Genomic DNA, 16,603 nt, shown 5'->3' on the forward strand with positions numbered 1-16,603 from the left:
AGTCAAACATTCGTGGTCAGCACTGTGAAACGGAATGCACTGCTAGGCTTGTTAGGCGATTCTACAAACTTTTGTCGAGAGGCCACTTGTAGAATTCAGCTCTGCACATGACATATTCTGTGTATTACACCTATCAAATAGAACTCTATAGCAAAAACAGAGAGGTAGTGTGTGCCACTGTCATCTTCACAACATACATATGATCAGGAAGACACTTGTCTGCAGACAGTTATGGAGCTGGAGATTGTGAGGCTGCTGGGCTGCCGTCATCCGCAGGTGTCACAATGCAGCAAGCATATCCCCATTTGCAGGAGTTCATGGTCTCCTTCCACGTTTGGGTAGCATGGGGCCATTATTGGCAGCACAGTCCCTACCTAGTGGGCTGTAGCAATGTTTCCATGGATGCTGCGGGTGTCTCTTTCCCATACCATGTTGTTACAATTGCCTTTTGTGGTCCCCCCCCCTTCAGTCCCAGATTCTACTTAAGAGACAGGTAAAGGATTACTCAGCCAAGTCTTAAAATACCAGTTGGTGGGAATCACAAGCGGGAAGAGGGCTATTGCGCTCATGTTCTGCTGTAGACTTTTTGTGCGATGGGCCACTCTTGAAACATTGTGGGCTTTTAGCCTCATCTGGTTGGGATCTTATGTTTTCCTATGCCGAACATTTCCACCAAAATTGATGGCCCTTCAGCTGGATTACGCTCTCAGCTTTTTCCCTTTTTACTCTTACGTTGCGGGGGCACCAGGCCTGACTTTAGTACACTTCCCCAAATTCTGTATGTACTAGGTGTTATCTGCCAAAAGTACAACTCATGAACCTGACAAGATGGGCTCTGCATTACAGCAGCTTATGCCACACTCAATGGCTCAGTATTTATTTTTTACCTTTTACTCAGTATTAGCCTTTAACTTGCCACTTAAACAAAAAACCTACGGCTGACTTACTCACAGGACTGGTTACTTTTGTTGAGGTTTTTGATTTGTTTCCCCAAGTAACCTTCTTAGAGCAAACACAACCTCTATTGTACCACTGATTTCAGCCATTAGGGAAGAATTCTCATGCACATTCACCACTGGAGGAATACCAATAGCTGCCTTCCTGCAGCAGAGGAGACATTGGCAACTTAAAGCCAATCCCTTGGTTTTCAGCGGAGGGAGTGTCCCTAAGGACTGATAACGATACTTAAGAGTTCTATTCACCAGGCCCTGCAAGGAGAATGGCTAACAATGGAGCAGGCCCCAGTAGAGCATCTGATGCAAGGCCCCTTCTGTGGTGGCTTTGGGAGTAGCTGTGGGCAGGGAAGTAAATAATTCAGATAGGTACTACACACAAGGCCTTCTGCCCTTGATGGAATGATCTCCATTGTACTGGTAGACATGCCCATTTCCTTTTGAGGCCTATATGCTAGTTGGTTTAAACCCCATTTGACAACCTGGTCATGAACAGGCATTTTCGGCTACAGGTCAATTGGCACCCTAGGCTTAGCAAATTTGAAGAGGCAACCACAGAACTGCTGACCAAGGTGTCCATTCCAATCTTACATCAAAGCAAGGGGCTTTTCTCTCCAGCTCGCTCCCAGCTTCTTAAGACAGTACAATCTGAAGGAAGGAGGTATGTCCAGAAGATGTTTGAAAATTGGGATTCGGGTGGAGAGAGGCACAGTGGGAACAACTGAGTGCATTGTTTCCCCCTCACTCAACCATATTTGAAAATAGAGGCCGCAGGCCAAATTTGATTCTAGGAAACCTCCAGTGTCCCAAAGCCCATTTCAGAAATCAATCATCCAATTTCAGAAGTCAATCATCCAACTCCCATCACCTTTTGCAGCCCCAGTTAAAACACTGGCAAGGAAAAGGAAGGAGAGAAGCAGATTATTAGAAATGTTTTTATTAGAAAAGTAAAAAAACCAACAGTTGCATAGGAGTCTTCAAAAACTTGAACATCAAGTGTATTCCATGTGAACTGTAACCAATGGAAGCACTACAGACCGACTGCGAGGGTTCCTGCCCCCCCACCCAACCCCAGCCCAGCATCACCTCACACCTCCCTCAAACATACATCACCAGGATACCCAACCATGACAGAGCACACTCCACCTTGTGTGCCCTGTGCCTCCCACACTGGTCTCATTCAGGGAAAAAATAAACACGAACAGAGCTGCGTAAATGATGCATGGTGGATTTAACGCCCCCATTCATTCATTCAGAAGTCCTTATATTTAGCTGCCCTAGTGTGTCAGTAGTGGAGCTTCTTCATGCCCTTCTGTTCAAAGCAATGCAACACATTCTTGGGTCCCTTTAGACCTTAAAACACATATAAACAATTGTCCATGCACCTCACCACTCACCAGATATCCATTGATTACTATCTAAGTTTTTTTTCTTTCCGATTTCTAAAAAAAGAAAAGTTTATCACAAAAAAGCAGGCAACCTTCATCTATCCTTAGTGGCAGCCCTGCTGTTATGTCACCAGCTGTCAGGAAAAAAAATACTGCTAAAGTTGTCCCACGTGTCAGACAAGGATTTTTTTAAAGCTAGCACATTGTTTCCAGGGAGCTTTTTTTTGTCAGTTACTAAAAAGCAGAGTGCTGTTGTTGTTGTTTTTAATTTTCAAACCTTGCCTTCCTCCTCCTCCTCCTCCTCTTTGGACTACCTGCCTAGTATCACTTGTTAAGTCAATCTTCCATCTAAATCTAACCTACAGTGGCTCAAGAGGACAGCTGCGTCTTGGAAACGGCTTGTGTTCCACAGCCCTTTAAACACACCTCCTCCCCACTTTGGACCGGTGCTGGCCATTATCTTTAAGAGAGTAAATGCTCAGTTTTAATTCCAACCAGGAGACACTTCTCAGCACTCTTCTATGAGCAACTGCTCAGAGCTATACAGTTTCTTTTTAATGACCCTGAAGCCAGTGCTGAGCTTCAGCGATTGGCTGAAGCCTGGAGAAAAAGCAGAGCCGGAGCTAAAGAGTCCCTGGATTTTAGGCCAGAGGCGGGAATCCAGTCTTAGAACGAGAGTCAGCTGGAAGGTAGGCACCAGGCCGGGGTCCACAGCAATCTGCCCCACACTATGGCAACCCTTCCCTTGTTCCACGCACAAGTCGATGAGGGCCCCCCTCAAGCCACAGGGCTCCCTATAGGCCAAGTGGAGGAGCTCCTTGCCAACTTGGGCGATCAGCTGGCTTGGCATGAGGAGCCTGGAGGAGCGGTTGGAGTTGATCTTCGCTTTATTCAGACTGACTTGGATTAGCTTCATGAGATTGGCACACAGGAGCTCATCCTCCGGATCATTTAACAAGTCAAAGTCTGGCAAGGACACTTCATCCAGATATTCCTGGGCATCTGCAAATGAAGGAGAGACAACAGCCCCATGACTACTCTGCTGCTAATGCTGCTGTGTTACTTTTATTGCCACCCCCCCCCCGCCAAGAAATCAAAACAGCTTTGTACGTTTCGTTGTTTTTAATTGGTAGAAGCCATTCTGGGCAACAAAAAGATCACATTATAAGCTTAAGGCAGCCACTTCTCAGCAACCCCTCTGCTAGAGAAGGCAGGCAACAAAGGCAGTGGCTGCTTTCTGGTTTGCCCATTAAACATACATAGCACTTTAAATTCCTATTTTGACCTGTAGTTGCCCATAATGCTCACTATCTCCCCCACCCCCATCCTCCTCCAAGGCTTCATTAAAGTAGGCCAATTCTGCATGCACTTAAATGGGAATCACTGAAGAGCTCCTTTTCTGCTTTAAAGGGGTGGGAAAGGGAGTTTTTAAACGGAACTAAGTAAACATGATAGAACTCCACCCCACCCCGTCTATGTATGCAGGTCCCCAAAACTCCCCCTACATCAGCATCCCTAGTCCCCTCCCCCCAATCTGCTTAGACGTGGTACCCATTATAAGCAGCTCCCCGGCCCCAATTCTCCCAGCCCAGACCCGCATATGGAGGCCTAGGAGCCCGTATTGCAGACATGTAAGAGACACCCCCGGTGAGATGGAGAAACCCCGCTTACCCGCTTCGGAGCTCAAGCTGCTATCCAGGGACTCGCAGTCGGAGCTCTCCAGCCGGGCGCTGCGGCCGGCGGCCCCTTGGTAGGCGCTCTCCTTCTCCCAGGCGAAGGCGGGCGGGTTCTCCCTCTGCTCCGGGATGGGAGGCAGCGGGGAGGAGAAACTGTCCCACGAGACTGGCATCGCTGCCCTTCTTCCCACGGCCGCTTTTCCACACCGGGGGTCGGAAGACGGGGGTCCGCTACTGGGATCGACGGCTCTGTAGCAAAAGGGAAGAGGAGGGCGCAGGTGAGGATCGGAGTGGATCGGATCCCTACGTCTTAAGACCAGATCCAAAAGATAAAGGACAGCAGACTCGACCACGGGACCCGTGCAAAACGGGCATCTAATGGAAAACCCATCTACTTACCGGCTTCAGGGCGCCCGTCGAGGAAGCTAGTGGAAGCAGCAGCAGCAGCAGCGCTGAGCCGTAGGACCCGTAAGAGGCGCGCAGCTGCCCCAGCGACCCCGCTGCCACCCAACCTCCCTCCTCTGCCCTTTCGTTGGCACTGCGGTTCCACCCCCCCGTCGCTCCGCCTTTAAATAGTCGGGTCAGGGGGTGTGCGCGCTCGGAAGCCCCGCCCCATCTCCGCCGCCGCGTTCGCCGCTTCGGCTCTCCTGCTCCGCCGCAGCTCATTGGCCGGGAGCGGGAGCTGGGCCGCTCCAATGGAGAGGGAGCGCACGTTCGCAACGTTCTCTCCTGCCCGGTTACAGCAGCCTGGGACACGCCCCCACCACCTTCTCCTCCTCCTCCGCGCTGTTCTTGTTCTGCGGCTGCACGGGGATGGGGGCGGGGGGAGGCTTGTGGCTGCGGCGAGGGGGTGGCGCAGGCTGCAGAACAATAGGCTGGTGTTGGAAGTGGGGGGGGGGGAAAGGGGCGCATAATAATGTGTGTGGCACCCACCCCTAAACTTCGCACCCCTCGATGCCCGATTGCAAAATTGCGCGTTTGCAATTGCACCCGGGTGCAAAGCCTGCAGAGTTCAACGGGACATCGCTCCCAAGTAAGCCCGAGGTGTGTGCATGCATCTTAGCGCTGCGTGCAAGCAGAAGGTCCCACGGACGCGTTTACCTGGAAATCAAGCCCCCAGTTGTGTATGACAGAAAGAGAAAACCATGTAAATCAACTCCCGCTAGGGATAGGAAAGGCTTACGGCTGCCAGTCAGTGTAGGCAGCGCTAAGCTCGGTGGAGCAATAGTGTGTCTCAGTATAAGGCAGCTTCCAAACTGGGGAGAGGGGGGTTGCTTCTGAGTAAACCGCCCTTCAACGTGTATGGGATTCTAAGATTGGGGAAGGCAAGCGATGGATCCCTCGCTGGGCGCCCATATCACGTAGCGAGCAGGCTCCGCTACAAACCAGTAGGGCCTTTCCTCCTTATAACGCGCACTAGCATGGACGAGGAAAGGATCGGCGCAAGTCTACTGAAAAGCCCGTCCTATTGTATTCAAGGGCGGCTTACACCCAGGTAAGTGTGGGGTTACGACCGCAGCTTTAGAGAATCAGTGGCGAGGTAGTTTTCATAAAATCAAAGAACTGCAAGGGATCCCAAGGATCATCCAGTTCATCCCCCCCTTACAATGTTGGAATCTCCCCCCCCCCCAAACGTAGAACTCGAACCCGAGACCCTGAGATTAAGAGTCTCTTGAGTTCTACGGATTGAGCTACCTGCTTTGTTCTCAATCCCAGTGTACGCACGGCCTGCTCTTTCTCATGAAGCTGTGGCTCCTTTTGCATTTTGTTTTCCCCAGACACACAATAGATCTGTAGTTAAAAGGAAGGACCCCGGTATCTCTCACACACCCGGATCCTAAGCCAGAGAAACTTCTTGGATTTCAAGGGAATATCTACTTGATGCGCACGTAGAAACGGTTTGGCATCTGGCTGCCAACTTTAATTATAATATACCTCTGGACACTTCCAAAGCTTAAAGGATCCGTTTCCTATTTACAGTGTGCTCTCCCAAAGACCTTAACCGTGTAGGTATATGGCCACGAAAGTAACAGTTGCATTAGCAGCCAGGTTACATTATTTTGACAAGCAGCCGAAGAAGTGAATCTTCCACAAAGCGGCCTGTAGAGGGATGTGTGCGTGTTTTGTTGCTGCAAAGATCAGGACAGCCCCCCCCCCCGCAAAAGTACTTGTTATTATGCGCATTTCCATCGGGCTTTTCCTTGCAATACACAAGAGGAGTGATGTAAAAACGGGTCGGGACCCGTGTCGGACTCGGGTTCACACGTTAAGTGTTCGCCTCTCTGTCAACACTTTGGATCTCCAAAAAATAACAGGGGTTTTATTATTATTATTGCGCCTGCATTGACGTCAGCTCATGTCTGGGCGCTGGTGCGCGCAGGGCCGCGCTATCGACTGACCGCCGCGGAGCTGATAAGGGCGGGTTTTGTTGCAATTCCTCGGGCAGAGGAGGAGGAGGCCGGTCGGTGCGACGACGAGCTCGGCACGTCGGGGAGCTCCGTAACTCGAGCCGAGCAGTCCAGCCGCAGCCAGAACTCACACGGCGAGCTCGGCTGGGCCCTAGCGCCTCCCGGGTTCCCAGCCGTGTAAATTGCTGCGGGAATTGCATCATGAGCGAGGGGGGAGGGAGGGGAGAGGAAGCACCCGGAGCTGCTGCAAAAAAGCATATCGTTTCATCAGAAAGGAGGAAACTCCATATAATAAACTGCAGGACCTTTAAGAGGGCTTAAGGCCGGACTGACTCACCCGAGGTTTCTAGAAGAGAGGGCACTGAGTTTAGATAATGGGTAGGCAAACTAAGGCCCGGGGGCCGGATCCGGTTCAATCGCCTTCTAAATCTGGCCCGTGGACGGTCCGGGAATCAGCGTGTTTTTACATGAGTAGAATGTGTCCTTTTATTTAAAATGCATCTCTGGGTTATTTGTGGGGCATAGGAATTCGTTCATTATTTTTTTTCCAAAATATAGTCCAGCCCACCACAAGGTCTGAGGGACAGTGGACCGGCCCCCTGCTGAAAAAGTTTGCTGACCCCTAGTTTAGAGAAAGATGGGTCCAGTCCAATGCAGGCATCACACATTAATTAGAGGGGGGGGAATAAATGAATTCTGAACATACTAAGAGCATCGACCTGGTGTCACAATAAGTTATTGGTTAGGTTGAAAGAGCAATGAGCCAGCGTTCGGATTTCCCCAAAACTTTTCTTCTTAAGTTCTTAAGTCAAGCAAAACCAAAACCAAAACAGCTGGCAGTCCTGGGAAATGGTAACTCGGGAAATGGTAACTTCTCTGTCCGGTGCACCAAACTTTTTCTCCCATCTGCTGATGGTGGCAGCAGGCGTTAGCAGATGGCTAGCCAAGTTGCATATATTTTCGTTTTCTCCCCCTTCGCCCACCTTTGCTACACTTTCTCTGGCCCATAAGTTTGGCTCCTGTTTTTATTTGCTTTTATATCATAAATGCTTTCAAATAGGCAAAATAAAAATATTCAGTGAGAGCAGATACATTTTTAAATGAAAATAACGGGGGGTGAAATTAAGCTTGCCAAAATGGAGAGGAAATTTGAGCAGGTATGGGAGTTCTGTGCCCCACGGGATGCGGGTGGTGCTGTGGTCTAAACCACTGAGCCTCTTGGGCTTGCCGATCGGAAGGTTGGTGGTTTGGATCCGCACTCCTGTTGCTCTGTCCCAGCTTAGCAGTTCAAAAGCATACCAGTGCAAGTAGATAAATAGGTACAGCTGTGGCAGGAAGGTAAATGGCGTTTCCATGCGCTCTGGCACTCGTCACAGTCCTCCGTGGACCAGAAGCGGTTTAGTCATGCTGGACGCCTGATCCGGAAAGCTGTCTGTGGACAAACGCCGGCTCCATCAGCCTGAAAAGCAAGATGAGTGCCATACCCCAGAGTCGCCTTTGACTGGACTTAACCATCCAGGGGTCCTTTACCTTACCTTACCCCCTTTTTTAATCTACCTGTGTGCCCTATCCTGGGTTTCAGTTCACAGCGCTGCATAAATTGAAAAACAACAGAGCAGGGAGGAATACAAAAGAGGCCTCTGCCTCTTCCCTGGCACCCTCCACAACTTGACAGCCTGGCGCCCCGCTCCACTAGCTTCTATGAGTAAGACGCCCCTGAGAACTGGTCCCTGAAATCCATTTAAAATGTGTGCGAAGCTGACTGAGGTTTATTTCCATCCTACTCACGCACATCAGTGGCTGTGTTGTACATGTCCAGACAAAAATCCACCATGCCCTGGCAAGTTTTAGGAAAGTGGGCCAATCGAAAGCCATGTGTCAGGAGATTTGCCTTAGTTTTGTTTCCCCCATCTTGGTGCTCTCTAGATTTTATTTATTTATTTATTTAGTACTACAACTCCCATCATTCCTGACCATTGGTCATACTGCTTTGGGGTGATGGTAGTTGTAGTCCAAAGCATTTGCAAGGTACCAGGCTGCCATAGCCTGTGCATTTCTGCTTATGTTCCCCACATGCACATAAACAGTGAGACTGAAATGAAGAAGAAATCTAGAGAATCCTAATTAAAATGTCTCTCAACCTGATAGTAATAATGCTTCTCAGCATTTTATGGAGTGCCTGAAGACTGCTCAGAGCACTCAATCTATATTATTATCTCAATCGTTCTTAAAAGAACCCTGTAGGCATGCCAGTGTTATTACATTCATAATGCCAATGGGAAGAATGGAGGAGGGGCAGGCCTCAAGATCCCAGCTGGCCTAAGGGCATCTCCTGAGTTCAGGGATGAGGTGAGATTTGAACCTGGGGAATTCCCAGCTCACATCCTGAGTCATTCAGCTGCTCTTGATGTGTCCATCCTATCCCAAAGTGACCAGATTTCCTGTCAAAGGCAGGCACATTTATTTAAATGTTCACATGTTGCTTTTCCAACATTCAAACTGATTTCCACCTGTAATTTAAGATTTTTATTTTTTAAAAAAAATACAAAAAGAAGCAGTGTGTGTTCCTTATTTCAACAATTTACTGATTTCCTCCTTCCTTCTCCAGAATGGCCCCCGTGATTTAAACTAGCCTGGTCCCATTGTTGCCTCGCAAGGTACCCCAAATTGCTCATCATTCAATTATTTTCCTGGCAGCATCTCGTTTTGCCCTTATGTATTTATTTAGGAAGTTTTCTGGATTGCTCAATCACACAATGCTCAGGAACAGTATACGTAACGAAAGCAGCCATAAAACACAGCCCAAACCTATGAAACTCTCTCTGGGTTTATTCATGCTTACCTTTTGCCTTGCTCTTTCCACGCACAGGACTGTACTTGAAAGCTCTGTGTCCAGTGGTTTTGTTTGTTTGTTTTGCCCCAGAGTTTTCCCCCATGAGGGACACGGGTGGCGCTGTGGGTTAAACCACAGAGCCTAGGACTTGCCGATCAGAAGGTCGGCAGTTCGAATCCCCGCGACAGGGTGAGCTCCCGTTGCTCGGTCCCTGCTCCTGCCAACCTAGCAGTTTGAAAGCACATCAAAGTGCAAGTAGATAAATAGGTACTGCTCCGTCGGGAAGGTAAACGGCGTTTCCGTGCACTGCTCTGGTTCACCAGAAGTGGCTTAGTCATGCTGGCCACATGACCTGGAAGCTGTACGCCGGCTTCCTTGGCCAATAAAGCGAGATGAGCGCCGCAACCCCAGAGTCGGCCACGACTGGACCTAATGGTCAGGGGTCCCTTTACCTTACCTTTCCCCCATGAAAACCCACTCTTTAGCGCTCAATCAGAGCAAAAATCAATTTTTGTTTTCCACAAATTTGTTTGTTCCAATTCAGAGCTAAAGAGCGGGGGTTTTCTTCTTGTGGATAAGCCCCACCCCCCTTCACATACACGTCTATTCCAAGATAATCCAGATTCTGTGGTTTGTGGATTGCAGTCAGAGAATAATTCAAGTTGCATCAGTACTAGCATTTCTGCATGCCCAATGGAATAATCACACACAGTCACACACACACACACACACACACACACACACACACACGTCCTGCAGCTTCTCCTGATCCTGCTTCCCCAGCCAATTTAGTGGTGCATAGGGTGGAGAGAGAGGAAGCCCTATTGTGCTAGCGGTAGTCCTTGCATGGTTTTATGCTAGCGGGACCAGAATTTTCCTCCACCCCCCACCCCCCATCCATTCCGGTTTCCGGACTGCTATGCCATTTTGGCCAAGAAAAAGTTAAGCGAGTGCAACTAAATCAAAGTCAAAAGTCTGGTGGTCTAACCCAAATCAAGCCATAGAATAGAGGTGCAAGTGATATAGGCGCCACAATAGGACAATGAGAATGTCGATTGTATGACCGTGAGCGATGGAGTGTTCATCCAGCATTCACCCGGATCCACTTTTTGGTGCATTTCCCAGCCACATCAAAAGGTTGAGTTTCAGAAGTGGACTTGTAGGGTGACAGAGCACTTTAATCCACATTAAGCTTTATAAACACACACCCAAAGCTCTGGTAGGTGCTTAAAACCCTCCAGCAAAATTCAGCAGGCTAGAACTGTACAGAGGTAGAGGATCTCCCCACCACTGCCATGTCAGTGGCTGTATATGTCAGAAGTGGAGAACCTGTGGCTTTCCGGGGGGGGGGGGAACTTCAGATCCCAGCTTGCTTGGCCTTGTGTCAGGACATTCGCCTTTGCTCATCCTTCCCTACATTGGTGCCTTCTAGATGTTGTTGGCCTAACCATTCTCACCATCCCTGACCACTGTTCACGCTGTCTTGGGATGATGGGAGTTGTAGTCCAAAGCATTTTGGCCAGGGGTGCATCATATAGGTAGCTGTTTCATGGCTGTATCTTCCCACAGTTCTGCAGGGCAATTTTGAGCTGAAGAATGGCAGGAAGGAAGAGCTAGACATCTGCTTCTCCCTGTGCCACTGCCCCTGAACAAATCTGGAGCCCCATGTCTGCTTTAAACAGTTGTTGTTGAAAGTCAGGAAATTTGATTACAGATCTCCTGTGTTGTGTCTGTTTAGCCTTGAATATGTTCCTCCATAAAATGTCCCAGAATCCTTTGCAGTATGATAGGGTTCAATGCTGGTCTTCTTCAGCCAAAAACTGGTGTAAAAAAATTATTATTTAAAAGCAGAAAGATGGATGGATTAAGTAGGCAATGACTTAATGATCAGATTCCTTTTATCTTCATAAAGCCAATGTTTATCAGGCATTGTAAACCAACAAAGTGCACCATTGAATATAGAAGATTATCCCCTTCATCTGCCCAGCACTGTTTCCTCTCTCGTTTGAACCTGACATCCTGGTTGTGACTGCAAGCAATTGCCTTCTATTAAGATATTTCCCCGGTTTTTTTCTCTCTGCAAGCAGACACTGGCATTGCTACAGAGGCTTGATGTCAATGGAGAGGGGTGGGTTCGTAAGACAGCAAATGAGAGAGGAGGTGGATTCGTGAATCAGCCTTTCTTTCCTGGACAACTCTGAAGGAAATGATTGAAAGCCTCTTCCAATGGAAATTTACAGGTATTTTTATTAGCTGCCATAAAACAAAAGGTAGCAGCCCTCGGACCACACTTAGAACCATGTGGTTCTCTCTATGTGGTCATGTGACCTTGTGTGGGAATATCGTGGCACCCTGGGTTGTGAAACTGACCGGCAAGGGTGTATAACCAAGGCTGCGTGGACAATGTGTAGCATCATTGCTGATAACATGGACACACAAAATAGTTCAACCCACAGATTCATTTGTTCAGTAGCATGTATTTTCAGTAGCAGGGAATTCACTTCCTTAGCCGTTCACTGTCATAAACTAGACTGATGGATGTTAAAATGGTGGCTTCTACTGAGGAAAAAGACCCCCTGCATCCCAGCCCAGCCTTCAGTGATGATGAGACTTGAAAAATAATGAATATGACAAACTTTTATAAGCCCTTCCGCTCACCGCTCCTGTAGTGCTTTTTTACTACTATGGCTTCAAAATTATCCCTGCAATAATGAGGACTCAAAATCTGTTTTTCTAAGAAACTAAATTAAAGGTTTTATACATTCTCACAATGTTCTGTGGGACGCACAAAACTGCTTTGCGGACTGTCTCATGGGACCTGCAGGATATGCATCACAAACCCCATATATAGTGGGTCATAGATTGTAAAGTCACTCCAAAAAAACATATGCACTGCAGAGAAAGGGGTGTGCGTGCGATGTAGGCAATACATTGTAGCTGTTTACATTGCACCTGTTAAAATACATGTAGCCCTTGTTTAAAAATCCTTACGATTGTCTTGATATGTGGAAGCTTGCAAAATAGTGTGTGGTACTCAAATAAATTTTACCTGTTGAAATGAATAAAGCTAACTTAAGTCCTATTCATTAACTTCAGCAGATGAGTAAAAATGAGCACATCCCTTGGCTGGAATTCAAAGTCATGCTGTGTTGAATGTTCCACCTCTACAAACCTATTAGCTTGCCAGACAGAATAATCCCCCCTCAACCCTGTGTGCTGTTGTGGGGGTTCTTCCGTAGTTAATTTTGTGGGGTTCAGGGGGCAAACAGAAGGAGGAGACTGGTTCATTAGGTTAACCCCACCCATTGCTTTTAGAAAAGAAATGATGGTAAAATACAATCTTAAAAAGGAAAGCAGCATTTCAAATCCCCCCTCTTGAAAAAGCACAGACTCTTGCATGGCTGTGAGTATGGAGGACCATAAATGTCCCTGTCTCTGAAAAGCAGTACAATCATGCATATGTTTTCAGTTGAATGCCACCTTTTTTCTGGTTGGTGGGGGGCTTGCTCTCTTTCTTTCTCTTCCGAGGGTCCACAGGTTGCCTTGGGTCATATCCAGTAGATCCTATGAAGATTTTATTTTTAAAACGTGCACCCTGGTTTATCTTTCTAAGAAATCAAAGCAGCTAGCCACATGAAGACCAGTAACACAACACTGGGAATCATGTCAAGAAAGTAGCCCCAAACAGCAGCAGACAGCATAAGCAGCCAAACAGATAGCCAAAGCTAAGCAAGCTCATAAATGTCATAAAAAGTAGTAAAATCAGAAGAACATTGAAAAGAAGAGCCTAGCCCCAGCAAGGCAGCAAGGCAGCAAACAGAAAGGACCGAGACTGATAGTAAAAGGCCTCTCTGAAAAAGGCAGGTTTTATTTAGGCAACTGGAAATATTCAGGGTAGTATCCAACATTAGTTATACTCAGATTAGATCCATTTAAATCAATGGAGTTATGTTGCTTAAATCCGCTGGTTTATGATTAACACTGGGTATGATCCTTAGTGTTGGTGCCACAACTGAAAAGGCCCTGCTTCTTATGGGTAGGTTGCCAGGGACAGTTTTGTAAATCATGTGTGCTCATGTGATACACCATCACTGCAAAGGTTCTGATGCATTATGAAGGCGGTATATTCAAATAAAGTGTCGTTAATGTTTAGATGCAGGGAATACAACATTTTCTTTTGGTCTCATACGGTGCTCTTTTTATTTTGGAACTCTTTAGCTGGCAGCCCCAGCAGGTGAATGAGGAGGCAACAGCAGCAAAGGGGATGAACAGCAGGGCCCCTGTACCAGAGCACACCTTGACAGATGCCTCAGTCATGCTGGTCCTAGGCATTATCCCTGGTTGGCGAGAGAATATGCAGCAGAAACTCAGGTGTTGAGTGGAATGCAGGTGTGGGGTGGGGGGAAGATGGGAAGACATATGGGAGATGGTGGTCTTTAAGTTGCCCAGGTCCCTGAACCACTTAGGCCCTTAAAACTAAGAACTAGCACCAGAACTGTTTCCTCCCAAGCTGTACCTTCACTGTTCTGCTCTTGAAGCCAGTGATTCAGCTACAACCTGACCATTTCTCTAACTTTAATAAAAAATAAAAATATGGCATTTTCTGAAAATGGTTTCTTCAAGCGTCCCCTGAAAAGTCTGGCAAATGCTCTAAAATTGTGTTTACCTAGGAAGCATGCTGTATTAGCAGATTTACGTTTTGCAAAGTCAAAGAAAAGGAACTGGACAAGTTAAGCATTTGACGCCACTGGACCCTAGGATGCAAATGAGTTTTATATGCTACAGATGGCGCACCATCTGTGCCCTGGGCTCAGCCTCGGGATCTGTTTTTAATGCCAGGGCTCTGAGTCCTGGAAAATGTGAAGTAATCCTAAGGAAACATGCCTTTGAGCATGTGCAGAGTGTCCCCTGCTCCCCACGGCCAACAAATAACCACAGCCTTTCTCCACACGCCTAGGGCTATGGAACGGGGGCTTCCAGGACAGATGGCATCCTTGACCCCGGGCACACCTCCCCTGTTTGAATGTAAGCACTGGTTAGAGAAGGAGGGAAGGAATTAGGCCAGCTAGTTCTATTTGTAGATCCCACTAATGACTCAGCATGTCACCTTGGTGGCAACAAGGAGGAACCGGGTTTTTGCTCCAGTGAATCAATCTATAAAAGATTTTAAAACTGTGTCTGATGCCTGCACAGTGCTCTCAGACAGGTTTATACCTGAATGGTGCTCCTGTATGTCCAAATCTGCAATTTATTATCAAACAGCCAAAGATCAGAATTTGTTAAAGGCTGGGGAGCATTTCCCATGGAAATGTAAGCATCTGTATTAATTAATTGGTAGCACACCCTCAATATTTATTTTACTGCATTACTAAGGATAACTTTGATCATTGTGGAATCAGTATATATTTTTGAGCACTGTCCCTTCCTAAGGGAAGAGTTTAGGAATGATGGAGCGGAAGATACATACTGCTAGGCAAAGGCTTCCAAGTGGCTGAGGGACACAGATTTAAGCTCAACCTGTTATTTTGCCCATGATTCTTGTGCTGGCTGCAGATTATTTGTGGGGGGGCTCGTACATCATTTGACCTCAATTTTCTCAGGACAGTCGGTCCACTGCAGCTGACCTCAATTCCATCCACTGAAGTCATTTGTGTTGACTACAGACAAGCTGGCGACAATTCAGGGCGGGCTTGATTCAAGTTCATCATCGCCGACAGCATAGGTGACCTGCGAAGCAAATGGCGAGAGGCACATTGTGAAGGGAAAGGTGCTGAGAACAGGAAGGATGGTTGCAGTCTGCACAGGACTACCTGTGATTACCGAATGTCGATAATACACAGGATGGCTCTATTTGCTGCCTGGGGAGGGTGCTGTTAGCAGGGAAGAGGTTAACCCTTTACCACCACCCCTGGCACCCACCCAACAGCTTATTTCTCCTTGTTCAAATAGCAGTTGTGGGTGGGTGGGAAAGCAGTATTCATTAGGCCCAAAGGCACAAAGAAAGAAAGAAGTCTGAGAAGACCCCACCCTAGCCCTGCTTAATCCTGGGGAAGAGGAAGGAGACACACACAACCACAACATTCTCTTGCCCATGGTTCTGGCAACAAGGACTTCAAAGCAGTCAAAAGCTTACCCTCCTTTTCCAGTACAGTCTCCCACACTGCTCTCAGGTTTCAGCCTTGCTGAATCTTTTAAGTGGCCGAAATCTTTCAAGTGGAGATTTGTATCCCAGTCTGTATCCCTATCAGACTCAACAACAATGTTGTTGTTTTTTAATCAAGGCTTTTTAATTTTGGGTTTTTTTTTAATTGTCAAATTGCCTTGGGATCTTTTTTTTATGAAAAGCTATCCGTAAATGAAATAAATAAACACATGAATAAACTGACTGCCCATTATATATTGTCAGTGAAATAATTTCCTCACGCGAAAGCAAATTCATGTAGGTTTTCATTCTTTGCGGGGGGGCGGGGGGAGAGATGGTGTCTTTATGTTGATTCACATTTACTTGCATCATATTAGGAGACAAAGCAACATTTTGTGGGGGAACGGAGTTTTGTCGATTATTGGTAATTGTCAAGCGGCTAAATAAATGAATAAAAGCAACAGCTGAGGGGAAAACCAACAGCCTAAAACTAATGAAACATTAGCATAAAAGCCACATAGAACAGAGACTGATCTTATGGGTTAAAGCATGTTTCCTCAACCTCAGCCCTCCAGATGTTTTTGGCCTACAACTCCCATGATCCCTAGCTAGCAGGACCAGTGATTAGGGATGATGGGAAATGTAGTCTCAAAACATCTGGAGGACCGAGGTTGAGGAAGCCTGGGTTAAAGCCTGGGCGAATGGATAAGTCTTTGCAGGATGTCTTCAGCACCTGATGGTTGCTACTTCACATATGGCAGAGGGAAGGGGATTCCATAATACAGGGGTAATGGCAGAAAATGGCCGTTTTTCAGGTCGCCGCTGGATAATATTCCGTAGGGGGCGGTGTCACACGTAGAATTTCCCTACAAGTAGAATGTTGGCCGAATGTCCGCAACAGACCATGGAGCTTGGGCCCGGTCTTATTCAACATTTTTATCAACGACTTGGATGATGGACTCAAGGGCATCCTGATCAAATTTGCAGATGACACCAAACTGGGAGGGGTGGCTAACACCCCAGAGGACAGGATCACACTTCAAAATGACCTTGACAGATTAGAGAACTGGGCCAAAACAAACAAGATGAATTTTAACAGGGAGAAATGTAAAGTATTGCACTTGGGCAAAAAAAATGAGAGGCACAAATACAAGATGGGTGACACCTGGCTTGAGAGCAGTACATGTGAAAAGGATCTAGGAG

General features: G+C 47.2%; 1 protein-coding gene and 2 long non-coding RNA genes across 3 annotated transcripts in view; 1 reads left to right on the forward strand and 2 right to left on the reverse strand.

Annotated features, from left to right (window-relative positions):
• The window catches only part of LOC310762790, a 156,692-nt gene that overhangs the window by 74,813 nt on the left and 65,276 nt on the right, over positions 1–16,603 (reverse strand). The gene's annotated exons all lie outside the window — the stretch shown is intronic.
• Positions 1,875–5,205, reverse strand: DDIT4 (DNA damage inducible transcript 4). Its single transcript, XM_083614256.1, has 3 exons — positions 4,417–5,205; positions 4,013–4,266; positions 1,875–3,343 (listed from the first exon to the last, which is right to left on the reverse strand). The coding sequence occupies exons 2-3, from the start codon at positions 4,188–4,190 to the stop codon at positions 2,850–2,852; spliced, it is 672 nt and encodes a 223-aa protein (XP_083470382.1). The 5' UTR covers positions 4,191–4,266; positions 4,417–5,205; the 3' UTR covers positions 1,875–2,849.
• On the forward strand, positions 13,160–15,534 carry LOC310762791. Its single transcript, XR_014548178.1, has 3 exons — positions 13,160–13,629; positions 14,216–14,283; positions 14,859–15,534. It is a non-coding gene; the product is annotated as an uncharacterized lncRNA (long non-coding RNA).

The sequence above is a fragment of the Podarcis filfolensis genome (genome assembly GCF_964270895.1).
Source record: "Podarcis filfolensis genome assembly, chromosome: 5".
NCBI lineage: Eukaryota > Metazoa > Chordata > Lepidosauria > Squamata > Lacertidae > Podarcis > Podarcis filfolensis.